Source organism: Motacilla alba, chromosome 15 (genome assembly GCF_015832195.1).
Source record: "Motacilla alba alba isolate MOTALB_02 chromosome 15, Motacilla_alba_V1.0_pri, whole genome shotgun sequence".
NCBI lineage: Eukaryota > Metazoa > Chordata > Aves > Passeriformes > Motacillidae > Motacilla > Motacilla alba.
The window spans coordinates 9,501,754-9,520,923 of NC_052030.1; the positions used below are offsets into that span (position 1 = coordinate 9,501,754).

The 19,170-nt window shown below is 44.6% G+C and overlaps 1 protein-coding gene across 2 annotated transcripts in view; it reads right to left on the reverse strand.

Annotated features, from left to right (window-relative positions):
- Positions 1–19,170, reverse strand: part of KIAA1671 (KIAA1671 ortholog) — a 65,032-nt gene that overhangs the window by 22,794 nt on the left and 23,068 nt on the right. The window contains exons 5-6 of one of the 2 annotated variants that reach the window (XM_038152065.1): positions 14,569–17,769; positions 13,701–13,823 (exon numbers count right to left, since the gene is read on the reverse strand). In XM_038152065.1, coding sequence (XP_038007993.1) covers positions 13,701–13,823; positions 14,569–17,769 — 3,324 coding nt within the window. Of the gene's footprint in view, positions 1–9,151; positions 9,622–13,700; positions 13,824–14,568; positions 17,770–19,170 lie in introns of those variants that run through there. The other variant, XM_038152067.1, reaches the window with a different exon arrangement.

Sequence of the window (19,170 nt, forward strand, 5' to 3'; positions counted from 1 at the left end):
GTAAGGTTTATTGTATCAGAAATGTGCCTTGCAGACACGAATGAACCCAAGATGCCCTGAGGCAACAGGGTGCCTTCCCTTTTAATCCCTGTTTTTAGGAGCTCAGCTCCACCAACCTGTAACTTATCTCCAGGAAAACTTCAGTGACAACTATGTAGCATTCCCTAACTTATCCGAATTTCTGAATGTATTTGTTTTGAACATTTGCACATTAGCAGCCTTATAAAAGCCCTCAGTAATCAAAGAAAATCCAGCCAACAGAGAAAATCTTTTTTTGCCCCCCTCCCAGCTCTTCTCTTAAGGAGCTGCAGGGTTATTTTTGTATAGAGATAGTTTTGACCAGCACCCAAGAGCAGGGTGTTTCTTAGATTTGTAAAGAAATCAGAAAAAAATAAATTTATCTACCAGAGTTATGGATAATGCTTCACCAACGATGGAGATCCTGCATCCAAGGCTGGAATTTAGGACTTACTGCACATTTTCATGCTGTTAAATATAAGTGTGATATTTGAAACATCTGCGCCTTTGCAAGTGCAGCTCTGTGCCTGCTGCAGTGCAGGGACTGTGCACGGGGCACTCTGCCATTCCAGAGGGTTTCAGGCTCCATCTGATGCAGCAGCCCCTGAAATAGCAGCCCAAGAGCTCTGCCTGGAGCTGCCATGTGAGTTAGTCAGCAGTGCCTTCACCTCACCAGGATGGGCAGAGCAGAACCCGAATTTAACTCCCCATCTGGAATATCACCTGGGGCAAACGGGGAGAGGCACAGCCAGACTTCACCCAGGATGCACAGAGCAAAACGTTCCTACAGCTCTCTGCAGGGACTCCTCACATGTGCATGGAACTTGAAGGATCTGAAAATGCTCTACAAAATATATTCTACTTTTTTATTATACTTCCCCTGAAAAAGAATGTTACACCAAATACACAATTTTTGTCCTCAGAAGATTGGAAAACTGCTGACTTGAGTCCTTCTGCAATACTAAATTTAGGATCTTCTGGCACCACGTGAACACACTGCTGGGTATTGAAGCATCTAAATTACTGCTCAGATTTACACCTCAATTAACATCAGGGCAAAATGCTCTGGAGAACAATCCAGATGCACCTTTACCATCAAATTCAAACAGTCAGAGATTTTCCCAGCTCTTCAGGTAGACTTGCAGGGGAGTGGAACAAGATGAGTTTTAAAGTCCTTTCCCTTGGAGGCACCTTCCACTATCCCAGGTTGCTCCAAGCCTCATCCAGCCTGGCCTGGGACACTTCCAGGGATCCAGGGCAACCACAGCTTCTCTGGGCACCCTGTGCCAGGGCCTCACCACCCTCCCAGGGAAGGATTCTCTAACTGGCCCCCAGCCCAGCAGTCCTGGCTGAGTGAGGGTTTGTTCCTGAACAAGAACAGCACAAGATGATCTTCTGCCCTTGACAAATCTGAGTGATTATCTCACTCTGGGGCTGTCAGGGATCTGCAGCTCCAGAAAACAGAGCACATACACACAGCTACCCAAACTGCATGACTAATTACCTCAGTATAAATGGGACCTCGTTATTCAAACATTGCTGGATACTTCCATTATTAACATCTATTCCACCTACAGCTCAAAAACACAACCCTGCACAAAGGCCTAACAGCCCTTGTTTCTCCCCTTATTCAGTAGAAAACAAAATTCCATGGTTACATTATATTTTCCAAAAGCCTCTTACAGCTCATTTGGAGCTTCTCAAATACATGTAATTATGTTAATGACTCTGTGGGATTGCGAGGTCAATTTAAAGAAGGCCTGCAAGCAGCAGAGCACAGAACACACAGCCCAGCAGGGGCAGGTGGGACTGGCAGCCTCTCTATGGGGATGAGTCCTTCCAGCCCAGGGGGTTCCCCTGCCACCAGCTCCATCCCAGCACCATGGAACAGGGAAGGAAATCCAGCTGAAGACCCACTAAGACACCTGGGAGTAGTTTTCCCCTCAACTGAGTCCTCAGAAGGATCCTTTGCCAGCAAAGCAGACGAGACAGAAGGATGGGCAACCTAAGTCTGGACTAAGTGTGACAACAGTTTCTGCTCTTCCCATGGGGCAACCTCAGCCAGGAATTCACTCTCTGATGGGTTCCCCTCCCCCCTATCACTCCATTCCAATTAACAATTAGCATTAATTCAGGCATTTCCAAAGGGTTTCCTGTGAGCCATCATCCCACCCACAAACAGCAGCACCCAGCACTTGTGAGGACCACGGGCAGCTCCAGTCCCACCTTGTGACACCCGTGGCAGCAGAGCCTGCCCTTGTAAGGCTGTCCCAGCCCTGCATTCCACACAACTCTCCTTCTGCTTCATTAGTAAGAGAACTTAATTTAACCTCTTGTGCTTGGCATGATGGACTATTTAAAGATGCAGCACTGGGCTGGGCTCGGTTGCACGGCTCCAGACTAAATTACTCTCGGGCTCCTCAGACATGACAAACAACCCATGGTTTTATGGGCTCCTTATTTTTGCCTCTGTGTTCTGTGTTTTGCCAATGGAATTGCTGCATTCCAAGAAGGAGCAGCGAGCATTCCTAACTACAGCCTGAATTTCTCACACGCGTCACCCCCATCATGATGATTTTACCATGTCATCTTCCAATTCTCATTTAAAGGAAAAAAGAAATGCCTGGCTGCACCTCTGGCAGATTCAGACCAGAGCTCAACAGCTGGAGCACAGGATCTGCTCCATGGCAGATACCCAGCTTGCCACCATCCCAATCCAGGAATTCCCATGACGCTTAAACCACCAAGGCCTTTTGTTTTTGGCTGTGTTACCTGTTCTGATTGGTGGGTTTTTTAAAATTCTGATGGTGATATAATAATGCAGTTCACTGAGATGCCCAAATGGCCTCACCTGTATACAGTTACACCCAGTCAAAAGAAAAAAGGGGAAAAAACCAAGAGAAAGCAAAAAGAGTGGAATGGATGGAGTGTTTTAACACAAGGACTTTGGACAGTGTCCATACAGAGAAATCTCTTTTGTAACCTGAAACCCCAGGTATCTCAATATTTGCACCAAATATTTGGTTTTGATTCCTACTTTTGGTTTCTACTGAAATTAAGCAAGTTACACTCATGGCCACAGTTCTAATTAAAGGTTATTCACAATCGTGGACAACTTACAGAGAGACCTTGGTGTTAAAGGTGTTCCCCTTGCACATACCAGCTACAAGAGGCTGAAATTCCATACTTTTTATTTCTGGTAGGCAATTTTAAAAGCCCCCAGAGGCCTCACAAACCAGTGAATAAGGAGAGGCTGTGAAAGCAACAGGCTCTGGGATCAATACTGGGAAAGTTTACACAAGCACACACTGATATGAGAGGTTTTTAAAGAAAGGTGCAAAAAGCATTTCATAAAAGATCCCATCAATGGCTACTTTAAAAATATTTTTTTTAAACAGAGATGAAATGTAAAAAAAAAAAAAAATTAAATCTGCATTCCTTGTCTTCCTTGCAGAAGTACCCTTGTGATAAAGAAAACACATTAATAGTTTTCATGACTGAACGAATGCTCCACATACTTGCTTATACCTGTCAGAGTAATTTTTCCATTCTACTGCCATGGTGATCCTGGACAGGATCAGCAAAAAAATGAACTTTCCCATTTTATTTGTAATAAAAAAGCCAACCATCCTTTCTCTGCCCAGGATTCTGGGCACTTTTGCAGTAGCACGTCATTATTTCAAGATTAACAAAAATCTGTAAATAAGAGTAACTGTGAAATAAAATTTTTACTCCAAGTTTTTAAACAATTTAAATGCAACTACCAGTCATAATAGCAACAACTAAAGTACAACAGAAAATGCCAATTCTTTTGTTCCCCACTCTAGGTTTCTCCTGAACCTAAGCAAGGCCCAGTTAAACATCCTGAACATACACAGCTTTTGTGCCTTGAATTGTTTTGGTGTAAAACAAAGCTATCAATGTTAAAGCTGAGGAAACCAGCTAAAAATACACGAGGTTGTTTGCAAGCCCATGTCCATAATCCTGCAGCACTTCCCTTCTAGCTCAATGGAGAAGGAAAAACTGAAAAAACAGAAACAGGAAATTCCTACAGCACAAATACACTGGAAAGGACTAAAACAATTTTCTTTACATTTGTTTATGTCCAAGGGACCAAGCCAAGCAAAAGATGGATGGCTACAAGGTTGTTTTTAATTTGTACAAACAAAAATCCAGGATGAAGATGTCTGCAGTGGATCTCCCTGCCCCAGGGAGGGAAAACAAAGTAATGCCATAACCAGGGATCTCCTGGCAAGTCCAACACGGAACAGTTGCTGCTCCACCACTTGACCCAATGGACATGCTAAGCACAGATAACCACAGAACATCTTCAAAAGAGACTTCCTGGGCACAGAACATGGCCTAAAATACCTTCACCTGCTGAACTTTTCTCCCAGGGCACTCAGGGTGAGTGGAGTGCACAGAAACAAGCAGGAGAACACGCTGCTCCTGCTCCACACCTGCCTGAGATGTCAGAGCATTTGCTCTCCTCACTGAGGGTGCTCAGGAAATCTCCAACTATTGAGGGCTCAGACCTGACTCACAAAATTCAGAGAACACTCTGAAGGAAGAGCTTTTTTTTCACACAAGGGATTCCTTCTTCAAAGATCAGTAACAAGGAGCTGCTTCTAAACCCATTCCAGCTGTTCCTGCTGTGATCACACACTGCCCAAGGCCTCTCTGAACACTGCTCTTCCATCTTCTCCCTACAAAACACCATTCCATGTGTCTTCCACTCACTTCAGGCACTTGATGGCAGTAAATTGACCAAACATCAGCTGTAATACAGTAATTCCTTCACCCATTTTAACCCACTTGATGAGAGCAGAGGATTTATTTGAGACAGCTGTATAACCCTGAGGGCACACACCTTCCTTTACTTCCAGGTCTCTCAGCTCTTACTGCCTCCTCCTCCTCCTCCTCCCAGACCCAGCACAACAGCCCCATGCTCCCACATTCCCCAGGACATGGACAGCACTCACTCCATTCTGCCTCCCCTTAAGAGCCATGGATTTATTGCTGTCCACCATGAATCACCAAACCAAACACTGCATTTTTCCAAGCTTCATTCAGGCCCCAGATTTCCCTGAAGTCACACTTTAAGAACACCTGTGCCCTGCAGTACAAATCCTGTGGTATCCTGAGGAAAGTCCTCTACAAAGAGCTACTTTCCCTGTGCTCAAGTAGCTCCCTAAAATTGCTGTTTCCTTTCAGCACAGTAAACACACACTGGCTGCACGAACAGCTCACCACCGCTGAAGGGACAGGAACAATAGTGGGAACTTGGCTGTCTCCCAGCATCAGCAACACGGACAACAGCTTGGGAAAGCAGGAACTGAGTCAAAACAACTTTAGATCAAAATATTAGGAGGGAGGCAGCGAAGTTACCTCCGCTTTGTGTGCGTAAATGAGGTTTAACAATTGTCTTTAGCCTCGTGTTACAGAATGGTTTGGGTTGGAAAGGACCTTAAAGATCACCCCTGCCATGGGCAGGGACACCTTCCACTATCTCAGGTTGCTCCAAGCCCTGTCCAACCTGGCCTTGGACACTTCCAGGGATGGGGCAGGCACAGCTGCTCTGGGCACCCTCACAGGAAAGAACTTTTTCAGAAGTATATTCACAATTCCAGATTTAAAATGAGGGGAGCGAGGGCAGGCACAGTCAGCCCCACCTCCAGCTGCTCTGAACATGGAACAACACAGTCACTACAAAAAAACGACCAGGTCCATAAATGATTACATCTTACTCAATGAAACCCTAATTGCAACAAGTTAACCTAGAATGTGCTATTCCATGTGAGCATTTTATGGTAAATTAAACTTAATACCACACCTCATTAGAACAAACTGCTGTGCACGGAGCACGTGGCCTTGGGCTGGGAGCAGGGATGTGGCCGCGGGCCAGCAGCACTGCGTGGTGGAACAGCACTCCCTCGTGTTCCCACTGGGAATGGGGCTCCTCAGCCAGGCTGACCTGTCTGCCTGCTCTCAGCAATGCCACAGACACCACAATTCCTCTTCTACAGCAGCAGCCGGGAATTGGGGAAAATGCCCTTCCAGATTTTCCTGCGCAAGGGCGTCATTCACCCAGGTTATCCGAGAGGTAACCCGGGTTATCAGCTCCTGCTGGCAGCAGGAGAGCAGACACCTGGGTGGGAGAGGTTTTTAACTCTTTGCAAGAAACATCCCCGCCACCAAGGGAAGAGCAGAACAGTCCACAGGAACTTTCCAGAAGTGCAGAGAGAGGGAAGGCACAGCACACCTGCACAGAGCCCCTTCCCTCCCTCAGAGCAGGGATAACCCCCTTGAGAGCAGGATAACCCCCCTTTAGAGCAGGATGATCATCACCCGTGGCTCCAGACAATGATTTCAGTTTCCTTCCATCACCAACCCACCTCCTCTCACAGTGACACAGTCAGGACAGTGACGTGTTATTAACCAGCTGCCGCTTCCTTCAGAGTCACCTGACAAAACACATCAAAACTTCTCTTTAAAGGCAGCAACCAAAATCTTGTCAAAACAAACTCTAACTCTTACTTCTTCCTTAAAAACGCCAATTTTCTTTTGATTTTGCAATTGTTCAATTCATGACTATCAATAAAGAACAAGGTCTTTTTAAACCATCACACTGCTGCAGAGGCACATTTTATTTAAAACAAGCATTTGCTTCGAGTGCTTTCAGGATGTAACATTTCTTTGCTGTTTGAAAAATGACAAGTGCCAGACTGGGAAAAAAAACCCAGTCCATCAGGACTGGTAGCAGCATGGGCAGGAGACTCACCACCATCCTTTCCAGAAAGCCAAAACTGAGCAAGAACTGCTGACAACTGAGAAGGCCAAGGGCAGGAACAGAACCACCAGAGCAGTCCAGGAGAGGTTGTGTCCACCAGGAAGCCAAAAATCTGGTTCTCGGACAAAGGGCATTGGAACAGGAAACCCCAGAGCTGTGGCTGCACGCCTGGCACGACCAGTCTGACCCTGTGACTGATGGAAGGCCATGGAGCTGCATCTACAGGACTTCCTGTGCAAGCCAGACCTGAAGATGACTTGTACCACCTGCAGCAGAGCTCCTCACCGGCTGGAAAAGGGGTGATGGATACTCCGTGCACACTGGAAAACACTCAAATGTACACAAGCTGTGGGGAAAAAAAGTGTCACTGGACACAAAAGGCACTTCTCAGAAACCCAGAGGTGTCACCCACACAGAGGACACAGACGTGTGGTGGTCACACCACTGCACATGGACTGGGGCAGAACACAGACCCTGCTGTGCTCAGGAAATGCAGTTTGTCACAGTCAGACACATCCTGCCCAGAGATCAGGAGAGGAATTAGCAGAGAGCTGGCACTGAGTGGGTCCAGTGATGTCCCACAACTCCACCACTCAGGAGTAAAGCAAATACACACAGAGGAGATGGAACCCAACAGTAACTCCAGAGAGCAGCTTTAAAAGCAGATTTTTGTTACAGTATTTTTAAATTAAGAGTTGTAGCTTCTTCAGGTATGTCTGCCTAATGAATAAAGCATCTTAGCTCCCCAAGACAGATTAAATAACACTTGACAACCAACCCCAGCATCTCTGGTTACTCCTGACTGTAAGTAGAGAGAACAGATAAGTATCTCCTCAGTAGCCTCCAGCTGCAACAGCAGCACAGAAAGTGACAGAAGGCACAGTTGTGCATGTCCCTTAAATTTCTTTTCTTAACATCACGAATATCAGAACTGCCATTCTAATATTTTCTTGCAGTAAATCAGGAAGTGTGCATGAATAAAAGTGAGTAAGGAATGCTCCAGGGCCCCTGAAAGAGAATGTACACCCAGAAAATACAACATCCAGTTCTGTGACAGCCTAGAACTGCACAATACTGGAGCCCACCATCCCAGGCACCTTCTGGGCTAATCCAAAGTTTGGGTTGGCTTGGGATTTTTCCCCTGGCCTTATGGAAAATCCCACGTCAAAGCAAGAGTAGGGACAGAGCTCTTTCATATTTCTCACATCGACAAACCAGGAAAAACATCCACCCCCTCCTCACACTAATGACTAATTTTCAGTTTGCAATTTAAAGGAAGCTTTTCTCTTAAAAATACAGCTGGTCAAATAAAAAAAATGAATTAATGTCCAAGCACTTCCATGTTTTATGCTACTAGAGCCTCCAGCAAGAAAAGGTTTTCAATAAAATCCCCAGTTCTTCAAGCACAATTTTCTCCCTCAGCTGCAAGAAATTCACAGCGGGCAATCTCACCTCACAGCTGATCAAAGGACATACCAGCAAGGATTGCAAAAGTAAACTCAAAATGAGGGAAGGAAACTCTTTGCTACAGTTTTAAAACGTAGTAGCAAATAGCTAACACGAAAAGGTTTGGTGCTGATCACACACTGAATTGACAGCTGAAAAAATGAAGATCAATGCAAACTACAACAAGCAAATGAAACCTGATCTTTGATGAGTACAGGAGAAATTAAAGCATTAATTAGTTCAAAGCAGTACAGTATTTATTCATAAAGGCTTTTCAGCTCAAATTCATGTTTTATAAATGTGGAAGTTTCAGACACAGCAGTCCCTGTGCAAAGCTGGCAGGGCAGCACAGTCAGAGCCTGCTAAAAAGAGCTTTTCATGACAGACAGCCCTGAGGAGTGCTGGAAGAGGAAGTGCTCACTGAGACATCGAAACCCACGAAGAGTCAAATTAAAAACAAGTGAGGAACTGTAAAATGACACACTCCTAAAGCCATGGGCACGGCTGCTTTCCTGGAATAGCAGTGGCTGTAGCAGCAGCAGGGCAGGAGGGTTCTGGGGCAGCAACCCCAGAGCCAGGCAGAGCTTTTACACAAAGAGGGAAGAATATTCCTAACACACATGAAACTAAACCACAACTCCCATGGTTCTGCATAAACAAGGAAGAAACGTCGATTCCTGAAAGGGTTTTCCAAGGCACATTCGGGTAGTCTACAGTTTTAAATATCAGAGATAAAACAGCCTTTCTCACCCAAAATAAATCCTACTCAAAAAGGAGTTACTACTCAAAAAGGAACTGCTGAGGAAAGCTTCAGCACACAGGAACACGCCCAGGATTTCTGAAAAGAGTGGAAACAGGCAGCTCTGGGAGCACACGGACATTCCAGAGCACACTTACCCACAGATACTGCAGGAACTTCAGCAGACGTGGACAGTAATAATACTCCATTTTCCACAGCTCCGAGTTAACGCCAACCCATCCCTGTCAGAGGCAGCTCCCGGCTCTCCCCGCCTCCAGCACCAGTTAAAAGCAGAGCGGAGCAATTAAAATCACCATGAATAATGTAATAATGTACTGAGTGTGTCTGGCCCCACGTCACCACCACCACCACGAGCTGGGGCTCCTCAGGAGCAGTCGCTGAGCTACCGGCAGCACGTGACTTAACCACTTGTTATTGAGCAGCCCACTGCTCCCAACTCCGTAATCTGGAGTGGCTCAGGCTGGAATTAGTGACAGGACTTTGGGTTTTGCAGTAAAGGCCCTGCAGAAGGAAAGGGAAGCTCTAAAGCCCCTCAGTTATGAAACGCTCTGAGCAGCGGCGGGGTCGCTCGCTGACCTTGTTTTGGGTGATGTCCAGGAAAGACAAAAACCCACACACGTAACAAGAGGAGCTGCTGGTTTTATGGTCTTCGAATATAAAAATGTTTTTTTGTGAACGAGAAGAAATAGACACAACCAAGTGGCTTTTTATACACCCCTGGAATGTTCCCAGGCAATGAAAAACTGCCAAAAAAGGAAGAAAGCCCAGGCAGAGCTTTACCCACCCCCGGGTCGTCCTCCTCGGGCTGGGTCTAAAATAGAGAGTGGTGGAGTTGTTGGACATCAGCAGTGGGTGGTTTGTGAAGAGCAAAAATGGGAATTGTAACACTGTTTTTTTTTTTTTACTTACTTCCTTTTTTTAATAGGAAAGGGAAAGATAAGTGACAGGAGCCCATCCAGGGAGGGCGCCCCTGCAGCCTGTCCCCTCTCAGCACTGCTCCAGCTCCCACCCTTCCCAGGGAGGGACAAGGTGTGGGTGACATAAAACAGCTTCCAGGATGCTGCAGCCTCCCCTCCTTGAAATTTTGATACTTCAAGGAAACTACCTCTCACTTTCCTAATCATCACTTATGAATTTCTGCAGAGTTCAACCAAAGTATTTTGATTTTCTTCAAGGTTGGATCAGTTTTTGGGGTAACAGAACAACTCAAGATGGGTTTCAGAAGGAACAAAGCTCCAGTATTAGAGGCTTTACACAATTCAGAAAAAGAGAAGGTGTGGTTTTCAGTGGGCAGGAGACAGACCTGTCATGGGCAGAACTGAAAACAACTGGTGAACTGTGAAAAGCCAAACCATAAATTCATCTGCACATGTTTATAAAATATTTATCTTCTCTCCCTTGCACTTCATTTCCAAGATATTTTAGGAGTCAGCTCATGATTTTCTTCAACAAATCCTTCTCCACCCACACATCTCAGTCTCATATAAATGCATCTTTCTATGGAGACCATTAGAGAGATTTTCCTCCCTAAATGACAAAAAATCCCCAGACTTTATTATAAAATAAATAAATAAAATGTTGAGAGACTTCAAAATAACTCCTACCTACACCAGTTCTAGTAGAAGTGCTCTGTTTCAACTCCCCAAAGCAGCAGTTTGGGCTATAACCCACAGCTGCACTCAAGCTGCTCCATCTCCAGCTGAAGGTGCAGTCCCTCCAGCCCCACAGCACAACTGCAGCTCCTTTACTTGGAGGATGATCCCAGCACACATTCCTCAGGTTTTCATTCCCAACACTCTTATCTGGATGACTCAATCAGGAATCCAGGCTCGTGACTGAGCGTCAGCTCTGATGGCATCACACAATTTATGGAAACACCTCCTGAGCTCTGTGGCTGCCCCTGGATGTGCAGGTACAGCACAGAGAGGGAACAGCCCCACATTTACCACAGGTGCCAGCCCAGAGAGGGTTTGACTGCTCAGTGCTCACACCTGTCCCTTCACCTGCATTCCAGGTCAAAGGAAAAGATCCCTACAAGAGCCCAAGGCCCTGAGCCTGCTGCAGGCTCTGAGATTTGCAGCTGAGCTGGTGAGAGAAACCTCTTGCTGTCCAAAGCACAGAGCTTAATTTTTATACCTACTCAGTGCTGCAGCAGGGCTAAAAGAGAGGGAACTACCAGCCGTAGTAAAACCACAGATGACGACAGTCAGGCAGTGATGCTGGAATCTTTGTAAAAGCCTTACTCTGTTTTTTAATCAATACAAACTTCAAACAGCTGAACAATGTGATCTAGATGAGTGTTAAATCTCCAAAGTATCATCCTTTGCAATTTCAAATACCAATCCCATATTAACACTTGTATTTTGCAATGGTTGACTTCAAAGTCATCCTATGTAATGTTCTAAAAGCCTAATTACAAGCAGATTCTCTGGAATATAATCACCAAAAAATGACTTCTCCAGAGGTAAATTATGCTACTGAACCTTGCTTCCATTTGGAATTGTGTTTATCCATAAGAACCTAGCTCATCAGCTGTCCTGAAAAATGCCATTCAAGCAGTTGTTTACTATCACAGACAGATGTGGAATAGTGCAACAAATTGATTCTTGTAAACTCATTTGGCAAATATAAAAGGGTATCAATATCAGTTCTTCACTGCTGAATGTGAAACCAGAAATAATTGTTTATTCTACAACAAGACTTGTCACTTTGAGCACTCAGTCTCACTACAACAATCCCAATATACCCTCACTGACCAGCAATACGGACTGGAGAATCTATTTTGTCACTAAGCCACAAGGAAAAATAAGTAACTTCCCAACCACACAGACCAGAAACTGCTCAAAGCAAAAAGCAGCACGATGTCACATTTCCATCCAATCCCCCTTTCAAGGGAAATAGAGACTGTGTTGGGATTTCAGGGGAAGAGGGGATTTAACTGTGGCTCCCGTGGCTCTTTCCTGACCCCTCGTGTCTGTCCAGCTCACACAGCTCGGATGTGTCTCCAGCAGAGGGGAGTGTTGGAACGTGCTGACGGAACTGGGAACGGCGACTCCGCACCCAAAATCTGTTTTCTCCAAGGAAAACAAAGGCATAGCCTTGGTGCAGAAGAAACGGTTTGGTTTTACATAATCTTCTGCAGTACCTCTGGGGGGCTTTGGAAAACATCAGTGTGGTGTGTTTTCCACCTCCCAAATGTAAGTCAATGCCCTTTCCATGCACTCACTCACAGGTTACACCCAGGAGGAGCAGGCTGCCCTTTGGCTCCCATGGCACTGCACAACAATCACACCCCGAGGAGCCTTGCCAAAGCAACACCAAGGAGCAAAGCACTCAGATCTCCTGAATTCCACACAGCTCAGCCTTCTCTTTTCATGGAGCTGAGTCTCCCTTTCCCACCTTCCCTTCCTGTCTCAGTCTACACTTGGGGAAGCTGAAGGATTATCCTGAGTAACCTCCCAGTCAACAATGAAGTTGGAGAACAACAGCTGTATTTAACTGAGTACAGCCCCTGAACAGTTCAGTTATCCCAGCACTACTTCCAACAGCCCTTCTGTCCCATATTTCCCACCTGGCCAAGACTACCTTTACATATTTGCACTATAAACTGATGGCACATAACTTTTAGGGGTTGGATAAATGCCCATTCTGTCAATAACCTAAATTATCTAAGATGAACCAAGCTAAAAATGGGAAAGAAAGAGGGACATTAGCCCTTGGATACCTTCCATGAAGCTTAAAGATTAGAACTGAAGAACAATCTGAGCCCACTTCCAAAACTCCAATTAGGAAACTTGTTTATAAAATCCTTATAGGTTTAGGTGTTCTCTTTTTCTTTGGTAGAAGGAAAGAAAACACTGAGTTTCTTTTCTTTTTTCTTTTATATTTTTGTGTGTTCTCTGCTAAAGAGCTGCAAAGAGCAGAGTGAGCCATGCCAGAACAGGGCAGTGCAGCACCTCACTGCAGTGTGCTGGCAGAGACAGGACAGGGGAGGTGTGACCTTGGGACAGTCCATGGGACAACATCCTTCAGTCTCCACTTTCCAAATCCTTTACTTCCCTCAGGAAATGTTGGTATTTTATTCATTGCACATCTTTTGGAACATCCAGACCTTTGTTTCTTATTTCAGAACAGCAGCTGGATGTAGGATGCTATTTCACAACATAACATTTTTCTGAGGGCTAAAGTCAGGACATCCTTCTGAAACTGAAGAGAACAGCACCCAACAACATCAAGCAGGAATTCACCCAACAATTTGTGTGCTAGAGACAAATCAAACCACCCAAAATGTCAGCTGTGATCTTTCACAGAAACCCTTCTCTGTGTGCTGCTGACAGAAAGACAATTAAACCCATCATTTCTCAGGCTGAGACACAGTTCTATTTGTCTGCACAAGCTGAGAAAACAACAAAAACCGTAATGCTCTAGAGCCATCTTGAGTTCAGGATGAAAATTCTTCACTCAGAAAGTAAACTGAACAAGCTGCAAGGCTGAGGCTTCGTGTTGGAAGCTTTGGCAGGGAGCAGTGGGGTGGGACCCAGGGAGGAGCAGCTTCACCAGTTCAACCCCCAGCAAATGCTTCTCTGCTTGGCAGACACATCCTTCTAGCACAGCCCTTTGCCAGAAGGAAAACAGAGCTGCAGCTCCCCTGATCCTACCCCAAACCCCTCCTCCAGGGTCACATACCATCCCAAAATCTGCTCTTCTCTCCTTGTAGAAACTGTGGTGGCTCCTCTGTGCAGACACTGAGGAAAAGTCTGTTCCCTCTGCTTTGTCTGAGCTCTGCTTGCTCCACTCTTTCCTGGGAGCCTGTAAAATACAGATATGAATGTGATTAAATATACATGCACATGCACATACATATTTTCTATAAACATATAAAATGCCTTTTGGGAAGAAAAAAAAAGAAACCAGAGGAAACTCAAAGCTGAAAACACAAAATAGGAAAACATGATAGCCATGAACATCCTACACTTTAATCACAGAATTATAGGACCATCAAGGTCTTTTCCAACCAAATCCAACCTCTGGATTTCATTCACATGTCACAGTGTGAAGGGAATCTCTTGCCCACCACCCAGGTCAGGAAAGCAATGGAGTTTCACAGACAAATGAAGGCCATTCACCCAGTAAAAATAAAAATAAAATTTGATTCCTAAGATGAAGACAAAAATCAAAGAGAGGTCCAAAAAGATCACTGCTGACAATTCGTAAAATAAACCCAAATTACTTCTTTTCAAGTAAATATAAAATTGCAGAGTTAACAATTTAACCTCCCAGGTTCACAGCATTACAAAAATAATAGGCACACTTTTTAAAGCTTTTTCAAGCTCTCCACAGAAACATCAAGAAGTATTTCTAGACTTGAAGCAAAAATGAGGTCATCTAGTGCAATAGCCATTGCTCAAGAAAAGAAATGAACTCCAGAGAAAAGAATGGATCTGCTGCCTTGCTGCAGCGTGCCGAGAAGTGCTGCAAGGACACAATAAAAATCCCTAATAAAGAGAAGTTCAGTTACAGCTACCTGACACACTTGGCTACCATCTGAAAATACCTTTTTATCCTCATGGAAGAATGGTTCTGACGGAGCTGACACCCTGTGTTTCCACGAGTTATCCCCACTTTCCAAGGGGAAGCTTGGCCTGGATCGATGCAGGTCCTTCCTTGCCCTCATCTCCTGCATGAGGGGCAGGCTGTCCCTCCCTTGGCGGCATTTTTCCGAGTAGCATCGTCTGAGATCCGCGGGGACAGTCCCAAACCCAGACACGTATCCCTTCCAATCAGTCTTACTTTTGAAAGAGTCACCCTCACACATTTTACTTGAGCTGTCTTTGCTTCTCAGTGTAGAGCTCCTCACTAGGTTTTTGCTCCAATCTCCCTCTGGAGACACCTCCAAGAACTGTTCTTTTGTCACCAACTTCTTCTGCAAGAGCCCATCATCAGCCTTTAGGGACAACTTGGAGGCCAGATTGACTTCCAGCCTCTGCTCTGTACTCACTGCATTTATGGGCTGTACTTTTTCAATTACAAATTTTGCACCCTGATTTCTGGAGGTCAAGTTCACTTCCTCGTCCTCATCAACAATGAAGGTTTTTTTCCTAGCAAATTCCACAGGTGAATTTACAAACTTCTCTGGAAAAATGCTGCTGGGGTTTCCCCAGTAGGGAGGGCTGACCTTTCTGTCCTTGGACTTCTGCTTATCAAATTCAGGGCTCCGTAATTCCAGTTTCTCTTTGCTCTTTTCATTTAGGATTAGTTTCTCTGGCCTGTGCTGCTCTTCTGCACGTTCACCTGGTTTGTTATTAACTGAATAGTGGTCTGATCCACTCTTCCACTCATTCCAGCTGTAGGTAAGAGTCATTCTCTCTGACACATTTCTTTTGTTCTTTGATTTCTCCCTACTCAGTGAGCCAAGATCTTCAGAGAGCTTCTCCTGAACTTTACTGGCCTTTGCTGATTCCTCTTTATATTCTGCCATAAGCGCGTCAATATCGAGAATTTGGGATCTGTACCCATCCTCAGCTTTCCTTCCAGGCAGATCAGAATTATTGTCACTCCTTTTCTGGGGGCCCAGCTCACTGTCCTTCCGCACCTGCGCGGAACGCGGCGGCGACCGGGCTTCGTGGTAAGAGGAGATCTTCCTTCTGCCGCTCTTGAGATCAGCTTGAGCTGGACTTTCCAGGTCACGTTTTAACAGGAAAGCATCAACATCTATAATTTTCTCTTTAGAATGATCCAGACCTTTCTCGTGATGCTGTTGGTTATCTTTCCTAGACACATTAAAATTACCAAATGCAACATTTTTGGAGAAAACGGCATCTTTTTCATCTTCTTTGACCCAATCCTTGCTAATACGTGCTTCCCAGGAGTCTTCTCTACAAGTTGAACTTGTCACATTTTTATTTGGTTGCTGCAATAAAGGTTTGGACCTTCCAGGAAAAACAGGGTCCAGATTAATTGCTGCTGCCTCGTTTGAACCAGAAACCGTATTAATTTCACTTGCACTGGGAGCACCAACAAAGCTTTTCTCTTTTTTGATACCAGGAATCTGATAAGTCACTGCAAAGTAAGTTGCCTTTGGCTCAAAGACAGAACTCTGATGTTTCATGTAATCATCAGGACTGCCAAGAACAGCTTGGTTAGCCTCACTCCCCTCCACCCCATCTTTGATATTTTTGCTTCTCTTTTTAAGTAAATTTTCATTCAATTGCAATGAATCTGTCCGGCTCAGCTTCTTGATATTTTCGGGAGTGAGCCACACAACTTCTTCCACCTTGAGTGACTCCTGAGGCAAGGTCCTCCTCCTCCACCTTTCAGAAATCTTCAAGTCAGAAACACTACTCCTGCTTCTCCTGACTTTCTCTTCTGGATCTGCTCCTCGGAGTTTCTCGTTGTTTTCAGGAGCTGCACCAGCCGAGCTGAAGTCCTGCTCTTTGCAGTTTAAGTCCAGACTTTTCCTCAACCCAAAAGCCCCAGATTCCTCTTTAGTAACGTTCAGTCCTCTTGTATCAGGGGGGTGGCTACTGGAAGATTTAAAATATTGCCCGCAGGCAAGCACTGACCCCTGAGCCCCGTGTTTACCGACACTTGTGGAAATCACTTCACGATCCAAGTTGGTTCGGAATTCATGGATGTCTGTCCCACCTGCCCTGAAACTCCTTTTCTCAGAAGAGCATTTCACAACATTAATCCTCTCTGACTTCTCTACAGAAGAGACTTCACTCTTATCACCTTTAATTTCAGCATGTAGCTTGCTGACTTTTTCACTCATTCCCAAACCTTTACTTTTGTTTGTGGAATAAGGAATTTTCTCAGCTATGAACAGTGGCTCAGCATCGGGTTTATCAGAGTCTCTTTTCTGTTCAGGTAAAGTGCTTTCACTGGAGAGAAAACCAGCAGGTTCTCTCAACACAGCCTTACTTGTGAGAACTTTTGCCTCTCTGGCTTCTGAAGTAACATTATCTTCTTTCAAGTAAAGAGTGTGACTACTTGCCTTAACCGACTGCCCTGTGGGTACAACGTCCTCATCAGTTTTATTCTCTTTCACAGATGATTTTCTAGTTCTGAGTGTCATGGCCTTTTTCTCAGGAGCCATTGTGATGGCTTCACTAAGAGCCCTTTCACCACAAGTCTGAAAGATTTCATACCTGGGCTCTATTCTTTGGTAAATTTGAGAATCTTCTGCATTTTTGGGAGTGGGTTTTTCACTTTTCTCAACCAAAGATTTTTCTAAGAAAATTCCTGCACTCATTTTCTTGTCTTCACTTGAATAAGCAGGTTTTGGACTTTTCTCTACATGTGCTGGATGTTTTGATGGCTCAGGCTGCTTGTGATTCTCCTTTGCAGTGGTGCTTTCCTCCCCTTCTCCCATCCACGAGCGTCTGCTGTGCCCCGAAACCACCAGGTCCTGCTTTGCCTCAGGCTCCTGGTTCCTTTTTGGTGCAGGATCAGCCCCAGAATGCTCAGCAACAACGCTGTGCTTCTGCACGTTGTGCTCAAACAAGGTGGCCCGGACAGTTTTAATGAAGGGCTTTTCCAGAAGAGCTGGGTTTAATTTCTTTTCAAAGTTGCTTGTGAATGAGACAGAACTCTCAGTCTGCTGTGAGAAATGCTGACCATCTCCCAGGAAGCTCCCTTTCCTCTCCAGCTGATCAGGTTTGTTGGTTATCTTTAAAACCTGCCGTGATTTCCAAGGCTTCCCAGGAGAGAATGCCTCGGTGACATCTGTGCCATGGGTGAGCTTCAGCTCCTTGCTCTGGAACAACAAAATCCAACAGTTATCTCGAGTTTATTTTAAAAATGTGCAATAACATTTATTTTAAAACTTATTTGTACCTACTTTGTGCAACAGAGCCTGTACAAGTCAAGCACATCCACATTCCCTGAACACAAACTCCACTGAGACCAAGGTAACCTAAGGGAATGTGTAGCTCCAGCTCCTAAATCTTGATTTTAACAGAATTATCTCCCTAATAACCAGCTACATGGTCAAACTGCAAGGAACATGAAGATCCGAGTAAATATCACAGCTGGAGCTGCTCAGCTATGAGAAATGTTAAGATGGGCCGAAGTAAAAAAGGAAAGATGAAAATTAATATTTATTACCAATGCTTCACTATTATCTACTCACAGGAAATACAAGCAGCATCCTAAAAGATGGTATTTTTAATAGCACTTGTTGAAAAAGCACAGCATGTGAATAATAAATGGAATCAAAGAATATCAGAGGTCTTACAGGAGTACAATCTTTTATTCAAGTTTTAAAATTTAAAAATCAGAGTTGACTTAAGATTGTCTTAAAAAAAAAGCTAAAGAACATCAGAAAATTAATACCAAATGTATTTATAAATGGAGATTTTTAAGTCTGAGCTATATTCTTCAAGGAATTTCTTTAATCCTACTTCATTGTCAGATTCTGAAAACAGCACTTCCATTAATGAAAGATTTTCTTTTTAAAACAAATTGCTCTCCTTGAAAACAACACTGAACTACAGAAACTTTGCACCTGTAGCTTTTCCTCACCACATATTCCTATCTTGGACAGGAAAAAAAGCCATGAGAACTCATTACAAACACCTTTAAAATACATTAAATCTCCTCTACCAAGAACTGTCACCAGAGAAGTTCTGTTTCACAACATTGAAGTGTTGCTTAGAAACAGAGAGAGCCTAAAGCTTCCCCAGCAAATCCCCATTTTCCCTGGAACACTTTGTTGTCTAAACTGCTCAGGTAAATGTTGTTGAGGAGATTGACCAAGGTTCAGGCTGGAATTTATCAGGAGCTGGGAAATGGATGCAGGAAAGCACAATCTTAATGCTCTGCTTGGAGAAAATCAAGAATAATCACTGCACAAACCCACCACAGCCACAGGCAGTTCACTGGGGTTTCATGCATCAGAAAACCCTTAAAAACAGTGCACAAAATATTCTTCCCTCTCTACCACTCCTACACTGAACAGTGTGCACACAGAGCTGGACAAACTCAGCTGAAACAACACTCCTGAACTTTTCTCTGCACATCCTAAAGACAAACTCACACCAGCAAATCCACTGGGGTTGTGCCAGCCCTAATAATTTCCATGCCTATTAAAAAGTCACTGATTGATAAAGCCACAAAGAACAGGACCTTGCAGAGCCAGCTGGAGCCCACCAGCTGC